Genomic DNA, 14,268 nt, shown 5'->3' on the forward strand with positions numbered 1-14,268 from the left:
ACTGCGGTCGACTTACAGCTTTAGAGTAGACTAGACCTGAGAGAACACAAAGTGGCCTCTGTCGCCATCGCCTTCTTTAGAGAGGCCTCTATTCTTTGAGTGATTGCTCATGTGTATTCCACAATAGGTGTGTGTGCTTGCCACATGCACCGGTGCTGGAAGTTTTTTCCGTAGCTGTACCCGGAGGGGAGTGCCCCTAGCGACCCCTGGAGTGGGGCCTCCGTGGCATGATATAAGGAGCGTTGTGCGCTCCCCCTACCCTCAGTTCCTTCTTTCCACTAGTGAAGGTGCTTCGGAACTGCTCTGCTCCAGCTTTGCTGTAGCTCGTCCTCAGAACTCTTGTTCATTCAGGGTATGGTACCTGTAGTTAGTTAGGTTGATTAGTTTAGTTTAGATTAGCTAGTGCGCCCGGGCGGGGGCATGCCCTGCACTCTGGGTTTTGAGTCGTGTGACACTTGTAGGCGACTTATGCCAGTGAGTGATCCGCACGCGGACTGTTTACGCTGTTTGGGGGAAACCCATTTCAGTGATCATTGAAAGATTTGCAAGTCATTTAAGCCTCAAAGCAAGAGAGAGAGAGACATTAGGCTCTGGGCTATCCTGATGGTGTTGGCGTTGACCCCAACTCCAGCACGCCGCTCCGAGTTGGCACCGGGCACTGCGGTGTCAGTGCGTGGCGACCCCTTGGTGTCGTCTACTAGTTGGTACCACTCCCCATCCACAGGGCACACCAAGAAGGGTAAGAAGAGGCCTTCTCTGCTGCGGTACTGGAGTAAAATGGGGGCAGAGACTAGACCCATGTTGGGCAGTCCTCGATCCCCATTGGCCTCTAGGCCTCCGATTCAAGTCGAGTGGAGTAGCCCAGCCCATTTGGAGCAGGCTTCCCCAGGTGTCCGGATGCCCTGCACGCTGGAGGCCCTGCAGGCGGCCTGGGACGTTATGTCCATGCTGGTACCGGGAGCGCCACTAATGTTGGCCCCGTGGTCCAGAGGCAAGCTGCTGCTGGGATCTGCGCAGTCGCCCCCGACTTGGTACCAGTCTCTGTTGAGGGAATGTTCCTGACGCTGTTCACCGTTCAGCAACCATTCCGTGCGTAGTCCATGTGGGTCGCCTTTGACTCCCACCAGGTTGTCTGGTTGGGTTCCGTCTGACAGAGACTCCAGGCACCGCTCTGCCTCGAGGAGCGAACACTGATGGGACCGAGGCAGACATTGCTGTAGGTCCTTGTCTCGGAGGGGCTATTGTAGCCAGTCACGATGCAACACGAACTTTGATGCCATTCCCATTCGTTGTCTTGCTCCAGGACCCCACCACACAGGGGCGGCTCTAGGCACCCAGCGCGCCGCGCCGCCAGGCGGCATCCTGGGGCGGGGCGCTCTTTGGCTCGGCTCCGCTCGCCGCCTGCGGCAGGTCGGCGAGCCGCGAGGCCGGAGGAGGGACTGCCGCCCATGCCTGGTCGCGGCGGGGCGGGTTGGCCTCGCTTGAGCTCCGCAGGCAGGGCAGCGCGGGTCCCGCGGACCGGGACTCCGGTGGCCCTGCGCAGGCATGCCTGGCTGCGCACTCCCCCCCAGCCCGCCCCCCCGGCGCGGGAAGAGGGGCGGGAGGACGCGGGGGGACTGGGGCGCAGCGCGCCGCGCGCGCCGCTTGCGCCTGCCTGCTGTGGCAGCCCGCCCCTGCCACCACAGCACCGCTCCTGCAGCCCCCGGCATCAATTGCCAGCGATTTGCCATCATAGATCCACCTGCTGGAGCCGATCACCGAGCAGCTGTTACCAACAGTACCGGTCCTCCATGTCGATGTCGCAATCTCAAGGTCGGCACCACTCCCAGCGCCGCCGCTCCTCCTGGTCCAGGGACAGCGGTGGGGGCTCGCTCAGTGACCGGAGCCTCAGAACACCCATCTGCCTCCCTCTCCCAGCCTCCAAGGAAGGACTCGGTGGGACGTACATCCTCGGTGCTGTGCCCAGAGACCGATCAGGTTGTGGATCCTCTGGTGCCAGTGGACATGCAAAGAGCTGCGCCTGCCTCCTCGCCCTCCCCTGATGAGGTGATTACTGCCCCTCCTCCCTCGGTCCCGCAGGAGGACTCTAAAGCCCTCCAAGAGCTGTTGAAAAGGGTGGCATCAAGCCTCAACCATCAGACAGAGGAGATGGAGGAGCCCTTGGACTGCCCGTTTAACATCCTGTCTGCCTTGGTACTGGGCAGGGTGGTCTTACCTCTCCACGAAGGGGTGGCGAAAATTTCAAATGCCCTGTGGCAAACCCCAGCCTCATTAGCCCCCATCTCTAAGAAAGTGGAACGCAAGTATTTTGTGCTTGCCAAGGGGCATGAATACCTATACACCCACTCTGCCCCTAACTCCCTGGTGGTCGAGTTGGTCAACCGCAGGGAGTGGCAGGGCCAACCAGCCCCTACTCCGAAAAATAAAGATTCAAGGAGGCTGGATTCATTTGGAATCCACCCTCTGCCCCCATCCCTCCTGGGAGACCCCTTTCATGAGGCTCTGCTCAAGCAGGAGGTGGAGCAGCTCGTTGACCTAGGAGCGGTGGAAGTGAGGCCAGCAGAGTTCAAATGCAAGGGGTATTACTCCCACTATTTCCTTATCTCAAAGGCCAAAGGGGGGCTCAGGCTCATCCTGAACCTGCGAGGCCTGAACCAGTACATGGTGAAGCTTCAGTTCCGCATGGTCTCCCTGGCCTCCATCATTCCCTCCCTGGATCCCGGGGACTGGTACACTGACCTCAATATGCAGGATGAGTACTTCCACATCCATATATTCAAGGGGCACAGTTGCTTCCTCTGTTTCACGATTGGTCAGGAACACTACCAATTCACAGTCCCCCCGTTTGGCCTGTCCACTTCCCCCAGGGTATTTACAAAGTGTATGTCAGTGGTGGCAGCCTACCTCAGGTGCCGTGGGGTCCAGATCTTCCCCTATCTGGATGACTGGATGGTTAAGGGCAGCTCCCTGTTGCAGGTGCAGGATCACATGGTGCTCCTTCTGTCCGCGTGTGCCACTTGGGTCTGTTGGTAAATGACACCAAGTCCACATTGGTCCTGGTACAGCGCATAGAGTTTATCAGGGTGGTCCTGGATGCCACGTCGGCCAGAGCCTCCCTCCCGCTGGACAGGTTCGAGACCCTGAAAGGGCTCATCGACACAGTCACAAGGTTTCCACTGACAACAGCCAAAGTGTGCCTCTAGCTCTTGGGTCACATGTCGGCTTGCAGGTATGTGGTCTGCCACCCTAGACTCAGGATGAGGCCCCTCCAGCTCTGGTTGGCCTCGGTGTTCAATCAGGCCAGAGACAGGAGGAACAAAGTCCTCACTGTGCCCAAACCGGTGATTGCCTCCCTACGATGGTGGTCCTCCCCCAGGAACATGCTCCACGGGGTCCCATTCAGAGGCAGGCCCCTGTTGTTAGAACTGGTGTCCAATGCATCGGACCTGGGGTAGGGAGCCCATGTGTGGGACATTCAGATCTAAGGTCTGTGGTCTGTGCAGGACCTGGCCCTCCACATAAACATCAAGGAGCTCAGGGCGGTGTGACTGGCATTCATGGCCTTCCACTCGCACCTGGAGGGTTGGGTGGTCAGGGTTTTCACAGGCAACGCGGCCTCGATATTTTACATCAACAGGCAAGGTGAGGCCTGATCTTCTGCCAGGAAGCCCTCAGGCTGTGGGACTTCTGTATAGCCCACAACATTTGCCTATAGGCCTGCCACCTACTGGGTGCCCGGAACTCGTGGGCGGATCGCTTGAGCAGGGACTTCTCCTCTCAGCATGAGTGGTCTCTTCACCCAGGGGTGGTGTACAGACTTTTCCAAGAGTGGGGAACTCCCCAGGTGGACCTGTTTGCAAGCCGGCAGAACCATCGCTGTCCCCAGTTCGGCTGGCGGAGGGAGGGAAGGGGAGGAGACAGGGACTGGGCGCTATCTCTGATGCCTTCCTCCTGTCCTGGTTAGGCCGGTTTCTCTATGCCTCCCCGGCCGTTCCCACTGATAGGCAAGGTCCTGGAAAAGATAAAGACGGACAGGGCCTGGGTCCTCCTGATTGCCGAGGCGTGGCCCAGGCAGCATTGATATGGGACCCTCATGAGCCTGGCGGTCACCCCACCGTGGCCGTTGCCGTCCTGCCCGGACCTGCTCTCCCAGGACCAGGGCTGCCTCCTCCACCCCAATCTAGTGGCACTCCACCTCACGGTGTGGCTGCTCAATGGTTAGGCTGGGAGGAGAGGATGTGCTTGGAAGGGGTTCAGCACATCCTCTTGGAAAGCAGGTGACCCTCCACGTGCCGAGCCTACTTAGCAAAGTGGTCATGGTTTTTCCAATGGGTGGATAAGCGGGGTGTTTCCCCCATTGCTGCCCCAATTCAGCTAATTTTGGACTACCTCCTTCACCTTAGAGCCCAGGGCCTGGCACCCTCTTCCGTCAAGGTGCACTTGGTGGCCATATCAGCCTTCCACCCACCGGTGCAGGGCCACATGGTATTCTCCCATGCTATGACCGGCCGATTCCTTAAGGGATTGGATCATCTCTTCCTGTACGTCAGGCCCCCAGTCCCATAGTGGGACCTGAACCTAGTGCTGGCCCACCTCATGGTCCCCCCATGTGATCCGCTAGCTACGTGCTGCTGGTCGCACCTCTCGTGAAAGGTAACCTTCCTGGTGGCGATCATGTCGGTTAGGTGGGTCTCGGAACTCAGGGCCCTGACCTCTGAGCTCCCGTAAAAGGTATTCCATAAGGATAAGGTTCAGCTCCGCCCACATCCTTCATTCCTCCCAAAGATGGTCTCTGCCTACCACAGAGGTCAGGACATTTTCCTGCTGGTTCTCTGCCCCAAGCCCCATGCGTCCAGAGAGGAGCGCCGCCTCCACACGCTGGATGTGAGATGGGGGCTGGCCTTTTACCTCGAGTGGACTAAACCGTTCAGAAAGTCCTTGCAGCTGTTCATCACCTCGGCTGAACGCATGAAAGGTTGGCCGATCTCCACTCGGCAGCTTTCCAACAGAATCACTTCATGCATCCGGACCTGTTATGACCTGGTGGAAATCCCCCTGCCGTCAGTTGTGAGGGCACACTCACTAGGGCGCAGGCCTTGTCTGCTGCCTTTTTGGCCCATGTCCCCATCCAGGACATTTGTAGGGCCGTCATATGGTCTTCAGTTCACACTTTCACCTCGCATTATGCGATCATCTCTCAAACAAGGGAGGACGCCGGGTTCAGCAAGGCTGTGCTCCATCCCGAGAATTTGTGAACTCCTACCCACCTCCAACAGATATAGCTTGGAATCACCTACTGTGGAATACACATGAGCAATCACTCGAAGAAGAAAAGACAGTTACCTTTTCCATAACTGGTGTTCTTCGAGATGTGTTGCTCATGTCTATTCCACATCCTGCCCTCCTTCCCCTCTGTTGGAATTGTCTGGCAAGAAGGAACTGAGGGTGGGGAGAGCGCACAGCACCCCTTATACCGCGCCATGGAGGCGCCACTCCAGGGTCTCTAGGGGCACTCCCCTATGGGTACTGCTAGGGGGAAAAACTTCTGGCACCAGGGCACATGGCGAGCACACACATCTACTGTGGAATAGACCTGAGCAACACATCTTGAAGAGCACCAGTTATGGAAAAGGTAACTGTCTTTTTCTCAAAGAGATTTCCCAGTGTAGGGAATGTCCTTGAGCTTTTCTTGGTCAAACCTAGAGTCCTGCAGCCTACCAGACCTGCAAGTGACAACATCTGTCTATCTTAAGTACTTGTACGGCACTCATCACCATAGTATCTGAGCATTTTCAATCTTTAATGTCCATATCCTCACAACAAAAGCTAATGTAGTGCCTATCTTTAAAAAAGGGAAGAAGGAAGATCCAGGGAACTACAGGCCAGTCAGTCTCACTTCAGTCCCTGGAAAAATCATGGAACAGGTCCTCAAGGAATCAATCCTGAACCACTTAAAGGAGGGGAAAGTGATCAGGAACAGTCAGCATGGATTCACCAAGGGCAAGTCATGCCTGACTAACCTAATTGCCTTCTATGATGAGATAACCGGCTCTGTGGATGAGGGGAAAGCAGTGGATGTGCTATTTCTGGACTTTAGCAAAGCTTTTGATACAGTCTCCCACACTATTCTTGCTAGCAAGTTAAAGAAGTATGGGCTGGATGAATGGATGGTAAGGTGGATAGAAAACTGGCTAGACGGTCGGGCTCAGCGGGTAGTGATCAATGGTTCCATGTCTAGTTGGCAGCCGGTAACAAGTGGAGTGCCCCAAGGGTCGGTGCTGGGGCTGGTTTTATTCAATATCTTCATTAACGATCTGGAGGATGGTGTGGACTGCACCCTTAGCAAGTTTCCAGATGACACTAAACTGGGAGGAGTGGTTGATACGCTGGAGGGCAGGGATAGGATACAGAGGGACCTAGACAAATTAGAGGATTGGGCCAAAAGAAATATGATGAGGTTCAACAAGGACAAGTGCAGAGTCCTGCACTTAGGATGGAAGAATCCCATGCATTGCTACAGACTAGGGACCGAATGGCTGGGCAGCAGTTCTGCAGAAAAGGACCTAGGGGTTACGGTGGACAAAAAGCTGAATATGAGTCAACAGTGTGCCCTTGTTGCCAAGAAGGCTAATGGTATTTTGGGTTGTATAAGTAGGGGCATTTCCAGCAGATCGAGGGATGTGATCATTCCCCTCTACTCAGCACTGGTGAGGCCTCATTTGGAGTACTGTGTCCAGTTTTGGGCCCCACACTACAAGAAGGATGTGGACAAATTGGAGAGAGTCCAGCGGAGGGCAACAAAAATGATTAGGGGGCTGGAGCACATGACTTATGAGGAGAGGCTGAGGGAACTGGGACTGTTTAGTCTGCAGAAGAGAAGAATGAGGGGGGATTTGATAGCTGCTTTCAACTACCTGAAAGGGGGTTCCAAAGAGGATGGATCTAGACTGTTCTCCGTGGTAGAAGATGACAGAACAAGGAGTAATGGTCTCAAGTTGCAGAGGGGGAGGTTTAGGTTGGACATTAGGAAAAACTTTTTCACTCGTAGGGTGGTGAAGCACTGGAATGGGTTACCTAGGGAAGTAGTGGAATCTCCTTCCTTAGAGGTTTTTAAGGTCAGGCTTGACAAAGCCCTGGCTGGGATGATTTAGTTGGGTTTGGTCCTGCTTTGAGCAGGGGGTTGGACTAGATGACCTCCTGAGGTCCCTTCCAACCCTGAGATTCTATGATTCTATGAACAGCCCCGTCAGGTAGGGTAGTACTATTAGTCCTTTTTTTTTTCTTCACGAATAGGTAACTGAGGCACAGAGAGACTAATTGACTTACCCAAGGTCACACAGGATGTCTGTGGCAGAGCAGGGAATTGAATCCAGGTCTCCCAATTCCCAGGCTAGTGCCACTGGACCATCATTCCTCTGAGGAAGCAGCCCTCACTATTTATTTATCACTTGCACCAAAGGCCATCCCACACCCAGTGCTGGTCATGCCCTGTATTTTTGAGCTGGGATAGGTATCTTACTAAAACAGAGGCTTTTTCTCTCAAAGCTTGACCTCCCCTTTGGGTATGAAGGCCTGGTAGTGTACAGCATGAATGGCTGTAGCTGAGCACTAGTAAACCTGACAAAATGAATCCCAGCTCTAAAGCTCAGCCTAAGTGTTGGTGCATGTCAGCCGCCTCAACCACTAAGCTCTTCTATTGGGGCACATAGTAGGAAATTAAGGGAGGATATATGTGCTCTCAATTACATTTTAAAAGGGTCACTGAGGTGTTATGCACCTTAACCAGTGGCCCAAAACAGGATGCAAGGACTTGGCAACTCTGTTGGACAGGCTTCCTTATCCAGGGGCATCTCAGCTGTGGTCCTTGTAGATACATGGGTAGGTATTAACTTTAAATCTGCCAGTTTAGCCAGCTTTGTAGGGAAATTGAATCTTTTGCATGTGGTGTCGCTGTCCTGCTGCTCCCCTGCAGTGAAGATACACTTAACATCAGAAAAGTTTTCCAAATAGTGCCACTGTCATCCTGATATTCACCCTGCTTCCATTCAGGTGATTGAGCAGATGAGGGAACATGATGAGTCATGAAAGATATTGACAAGTTGTGCTGAGGCTTTCTACACAGGGGAGGAGGGTGTCAGGGTACCAGTGTTGAGACCAGTAACTCATGACGTAAGTGCCAAATGCTGGGAAGCAGGCATCTTTCTTGGCACAGAAAGGTCTGTAGTTGCTCTCACAGATTTTGATGCAAGGGTCTGTGGTAATTGTCAAAGATATTACCACACCCTTGGAGCTGACTAGAACACACCACTATGGATGGTCTCTGGATAAGTCTCTCTGTTCTGAACCAGGATGGAGAGGGAGCCCCAGAGGTCTCAGTGGGGAGCAGCCTTGTCATGGGATTCACTCACCAGTGTGGCACCTCCTGCTGGTTGTCTTGGGGAGTAGCTCGCTCAGCCAGTGCTCCCTCTCCTGGTGGTGCCAGATCTGCAGAGAGGGTTACCAACTGTCTAATCGCACAAACCCAAACACCATTTCCCCGCCCCCTGTCCTGCCTCTTCCCCAAGGCCCTGCCCCTACCCCTGCCCACGTGAGAGCAACCACGCTTCTTCTCCGAGGCCCCACCTCCCGCTCACTCCAGCCCCCTTCCCTCCCTCCATTACTTGCTCTCCCCCCACCCTCACTCACTTTCACCAGGCTGGGGCAGGAGGTTGAGGTGTGAGAGGGGGTGCAGGCTCTGGGATTGGGGGGTGGGGCTGAGGGTTTCAAAGTGTGGGAGGGGGCTCTGGGCTGAGCCTGAGGCAGGGGGTTGGGGTGCAGGAGGGGTTGCAGGCTCTCTGAGGGAGTTTGGGTGTGGGGTGCAGGCTCTGGGCTGGGGCAGGGGGTTGGGGTGCAGGAAGAGGTGAGTGGGGCAGCGCTTACCTTGGGCGGCTCCTGAAAGCGACTGGCACATCCCTCTAGCAGTGGGTCCCGTCAGGGGTCTCAGCGCACTGCCCCTGCCTGCAGGCTCCGCCCCTGCAGCTCCCATTGGCTGTGGTTCTTGGCCAATGTGAGCTGCAAAGTCGGCACTCGAGGCAGGGGCAGGGAGTGGAGGCTCCCCCCCGCCCCGGCCCCCAGGTACATGCTGGCCACTTCTGGGAGTGGTGTGAGGTCAGGGCAGGCAGGGAGTCTGCCTTAGCCCCACTGCGCCGTCAGACTTTTAGCACCTAACATCTCCTCTTTTGGTGTCAGTAGACTCCAGGAGATAGGGCCTGATTCCAGAAGACTCCTGCTGAAACCAGGAGGGTTGGCAACCCAATCTGCGTACTTACCTCAGTCCAACTACTGCAGCATCCTTTTCATGACTTGACCCTCTGGCCATGCCACCATCTGTGTTTTTCCCCTTCCAAAGGTGGAATATCTCAGTTCTATAGTCTAGCCATTTCCCCAGTGCTGAATGGGGGGGGACGCAGGCCCACCTACTACTCGAGGTCCCTGCCCAGGGACCCTGCGGATCGCAGCCTCCTGCTGTGCCCCTTTAGCCTCTGTCTCTGCTGCTTACATTCCCTGGCCCACTTCCCCATGGCCCCAGGACCTTCTCTGGCCTTTTCTCTGGGCGTCAATCCTGCAAATCCAACAGCCAATAGGAGCGCTGTCTAGCTCCCCCGGTCCCTGCTAGCAGCCACTCTGTCCAAGATATTGACCTCTTGCAGTCCTCTCTCCTTGGATTCCCCACAGAAACTAATCCTGTTCTGCCCTGCAGCTCCCCTTTAGGTAAGCCTGGACCTGGGGGGGTTCATCACTGGTGAGTTGGAAGGCAGCAGGTATTCTCTCAGTGCCTCCTGCCAGTGTGTGCATCTCTTATAGAGACAGTACATGATTTGGTTACTCAGAACACAGTATTACTGACTTCATTCACCAGTCTCTAGAGTATACCTGGGACTTGACCCTCAGCAGAGCCCCTCAATCTCTGGGGAGCAATACAGGATACTTCAGTGATGAAGCTCCCTGACTTTGTGTAGAGGGAAGATGGATCTGCACAGATAGAGGTGATGCTGGTACAGTGCCCTGGTGCTCAGATATCAAAGCAGACTCAGGTTTTTGTTTTGAGGATTTCTCATTCGAGTACCCCAAGCCAGCCTTTTGTCAGACTATGGGAGTCTCTGGAGGCATTCCCTATGAAGCCCTATGATGCTTGGGGAGACATCTGAAGGCAGATCTGACACTCCTGCACAGCAAGCCCAACTCTGAGGTGCAATGAATGTGTTGTGACTGACATCATTCTGCTGCCAGGGAGCTGACCAGCTGTGGAAGGGTGTACATGTGGTACCCCATCTACAGGTGTAGTAGCAGATGTGTCCTCCCTGTGAATCAAGGAGTGCAAGTGAGGCATTGCACCAATCCTTGGCACAATTCTTCCTTGAGCTCCCACTAGGGTGGGGCAGCTTGCCCTCACTGCAGGGCAGTTCCTGCACCCTTTGTTAAACTGAAGCAGTATTTATGCATCATGACTCACCTACGATCTGTTTTCAGAGTTGGGAAAGTGGGTGCACCTCCTAATTTTGTGTAAAACCTGAAATGTTGAACACAGACCATAGAACAAAAGGTTTCTACTAAGGGCAAATAGTACTTACAATAAATTCAAAGCTCACATTTCTTTGGTGAAAAAAAGTATTGAATTTCCCAATGAAGGGAAGCAAAAGTCAGTCTTGTGATGCTATTGCTCCATTGTGCTACATCACTTGAGGAATCAGACTATTGGAGGGATTGCCTAACTATCCTGTTTTCTCTGATTTCTACACATTGGAAGTCTCTGCTCATGGAAAACTCAAGAATAGAATACCAAAGGGTATAGCAGGTGAGGATAATATTGCATTAACAGTGACCTTGCACAGTGTCATCCCACATTCTGTCTGTCAGTAGCTGATGTTAGTCCTTAATTTTCATAAATATCATATTTACTTACACACACATTCTACAAGGAACAAATTTGCCAAGGGCCATTCAAATGTAAGATACTGAAATCCAGAAGGAAGGTGCTTGCTGTGGTTATCCAGAGCTGAAAGTGTATTTCACTAGCTTTCACTAAAGAACATAAGTTTTTAATGAATAAAGTGAGTAAAGCTTACTTCATAGACAACCAGCACATTTCACTACATTAGAAATACTTGGAAATGTTGACTTGTAGGAGGAGGCGGAGCTTAGCTCAGAGGTACTGTGGGTGGGACTCATTCATATCACAGTATTTAAGTTTTGGCATGAGAGAAAGAGTTGTCAGAGTAGAAGATCTACTTCTAAGGGATAAATCAAAGAGTGGGGGTGGTTGTTTTTTTTAAATTTAAGATGCGAGCAGTTGATATTCAGATTCTTCTTGTAATAATTTTGGGGACTACTGATTGCCAGATAATCCCCAGGATTGAAGAATGTGGACTCTCATGTTCTCAGGTAAACTATAATTTGTTTGTAGCTGCTATCTATGAATGTAATACTTATATGCCACTACAATATTTATAAATGACATTTGTATTTGTGTGGTTTGTCTTTGAGTATTCATAGCATCAAAACAGGAATCAAAATGTTCAAGCCTTCCTTAGACATCACTTTTATACTGCTGTAATTTTGGAATGAGTAAAATAATACAATATGACAAAGATGACATAAGAATGCATAAGATGCATAAGAATACATCAGAAAGAAACTTTATCTTAAAGCAACTTCCAGGGTGGTATTTTTTCTCTCTTATGTATTTGGAGGTCAGAAATAAAAAGTATTTTATTTGTGGCCATTATTTTGGGGATTAAATTCTTACTATAACTGTGCAAGTTTTACAAGAACTGAGGGTGGTGCGATTTTCAAGTGTCTAAATATCTTAGGAGCACAAATCCCATTGACTTGTACTGAATTGGAAAGTTTGAAGATGAAGAACAAAACCCTTTTTCTAGGAGGTGCAAATGTAACTCCTAATTTTAATGAGTTACGTGTGCCATTTCATTTCTTTAAGGGAATTGAATTTTGTATTTTTTCATATATTTCCACATGGGGGCAGTATAGAGATGTTCTGATTTATAATGATTCCTGAAAACTAATAGAAATAATCAAACAAATCACTGAATAACTTATTATTTAAAGTTTAAACTGAAAAAAGATTAAAAAATAAGGATGCTGTGATTTTTCAATCTTAATAGAAGACAAGATTGACATGAAATATTTACCTGCTGTTAAGAAGTGGAACTGATGGTATGAAATGACAGTTTGGCTATATGTACAGTTTTCTTTTTGAGAATGTCATGGGATGTGAAGCCCTTAGGGGTTGGATTGAGACATATCCTAAAAAGCTGCTTCGATGTGGCTGAACTGTACAGATATTACAAAAGCACAGGCTTATGTATATTAAATATATGCCACAGTAGTTTGTTTTACATTTTGAGATGCTGACTATACAGTAGACTATATCAATACTAAAGAGATGAGCAACATAGAAATGCCTGGAAGATGAAATATTTTATTAAGAGTAAAATAATAAAATGGTGTATTTACATTTTTGTGTGTTCATGAATTCAGATCATATATGATCTCTATGTGCTTAAATATTATTTTACCATTGTGTTTTATTGTTCTGGAAAGAGAAAACCCCTTGCTATATTTTGTCCATTTGTTCATGAAGTTTTATATATTTAAAGCCTATAAAAATATTTTAAAAATCATATGAGAGGCCTGATTTTCCTTTATACTAAGGCTCGTTTACACTTCTCTGGCAGAATAAACATACCTTAAAGTGGGTGTAAATTACACTGGTATTTTGCACTCACTTTAAGACTTTTACCCTGCCCAAGTGTAAATGAGAATCAGATCCATGGTGTGTAGAATAATAATAGTGCTTCATCTTCAAAATATCATCCAAAAGTTTTCTAATTCTGAAGGCTAGGATATTTTTTTAAATATACAGTATACTTTTGTTAATTATGCATACTAAAATAGCTTACTCTGATATAACAGAACCAACTGTAAAGGACCTTGAAATGCTTAAAAAATATGACTGCGTACATGTTCTGCATGTAATTTTTCTGCTGTATTTAGTAGAATCCTGAATTCATCAATTAATTTCAACAGAAAGATGTTTTCTTTCTGTGAAAGATAATTATCCCACTAGGACAAATTGGCCCAGACTTTCCCCTACAGTGTAAAGCTTATGTAGCATTTTAAACCTGCTGCAAGGAGTTTTTGTTGGAAGATGCACACTGATGTTGGAAAGTTTCCTGAGCATCTTCTTAGACCAAATTCTCTTGCTCTTTTCATTTGAATGTTTTTTCTGTCCCAAACACACTTTCACTGGCATTGCCTTAAATGGGATCAAGTTCCCTCCTGTGGAAACCTGAGTAAACTGGCTTTACATGGGACATTTACCAGGGAATAGAATACACCCTTGAATCTATGAGCAGGCCCAAGGTTCAGCACATGGCTGCTAATTATGGGTGGCGCGTGAACCCATGCTTTCCACCCAAAGCCCTGTCCCCGCCACCACACGCCAGAGCCTTGAAACCCCCTTCCCACCATATAAAATGAGAAGCCCTGACTCTGAGGGGCCCCTCACGACTGGAGGAGCCCCAGCCCACCGGCTCCCGCCACATCAAGCCGAGCTGCTGCTGCCGCCACCTGCCCCCAAGTGCCAGGCTGAGCTGCTGACCCCCCAGTGCTGGGCAAGGCCAAGCCGCCTTACCCCAGCCAGAGTTGGGCCAGGCCGAACTGCTGTCCCCCTAGCACCAGCTCCTTCTGCCCCTTAAGGCACTGCCCCCTAGCCAAGCCACCGGCCCCAGTGCCCAGCCAAGCCTGCTCAGTCTGCCAGCTGCTGGCTCTTCACGTCCCTCCGCACTCCCCTGTCCCGAGGAGGAGGGATGTGGCGAGCAGCAGGGATGGCGTGGGGTGGGGGGGGGTGGAGTGGAGTGGAGGAGGCGGTGGGGGTCTTGGAGAAGGGCCACAGCCACCGCAGCCCAGGTGTCCGGCAGCGGGTCGGTGGCAGCGCCAGGGAAGGCAAGGCCTTCCCTGGCCTATTATACCTGCCACCCATGCTGTCAATTAGTCCACAAACTAGTGAATTTTAAAAAGGCCATGTGGGACTTGGCCTTTGAGGCTAGCAATTTTCAGGATCAGGCCCTTAATCAGACACCATCAATTAAAAATCCACATTTCGGTCTGAACGTTTTTTTAACCTGCTATTGTTAGAAGTAGCATCCATAAAATCATGGACATACAGGGCCAGAGGGGACTTTGAGAAGTCATTAAGTCCAGCCCTGG

General features: G+C 50.9%; 1 protein-coding gene across 6 annotated transcripts in view; it reads left to right on the forward strand.

The window, feature by feature from the left end:
• Positions 1-11,230: 11,230 nt before the first annotated feature.
• Positions 11,231-14,268, forward strand: part of IL17REL (interleukin 17 receptor E like) — a 62,122-nt gene continuing 59,084 nt past the window's right edge. For 4 of the 6 annotated variants that reach the window (XM_039512824.1, XM_039512833.1, XM_039512842.1 and 1 more), the window contains exon 1: positions 11,231-11,421. In XM_039512824.1, coding sequence (XP_039368758.1) covers positions 11,320-11,421 — 102 coding nt within the window. In that variant the 5' untranslated portion in view covers positions 11,231-11,319. The remainder of the gene's footprint in view (positions 11,422-14,268) is intronic. The other 2 variants (XM_039512860.1, XM_039512879.1) reach the window with 2 other exon arrangements.

Source organism: Mauremys reevesii, linkage group 1 (assembly GCF_016161935.1).
Source record: "Mauremys reevesii isolate NIE-2019 linkage group 1, ASM1616193v1, whole genome shotgun sequence".
In the NCBI taxonomy this organism is placed as follows: Eukaryota; Metazoa; Chordata; order Testudines; family Geoemydidae; genus Mauremys; species Mauremys reevesii.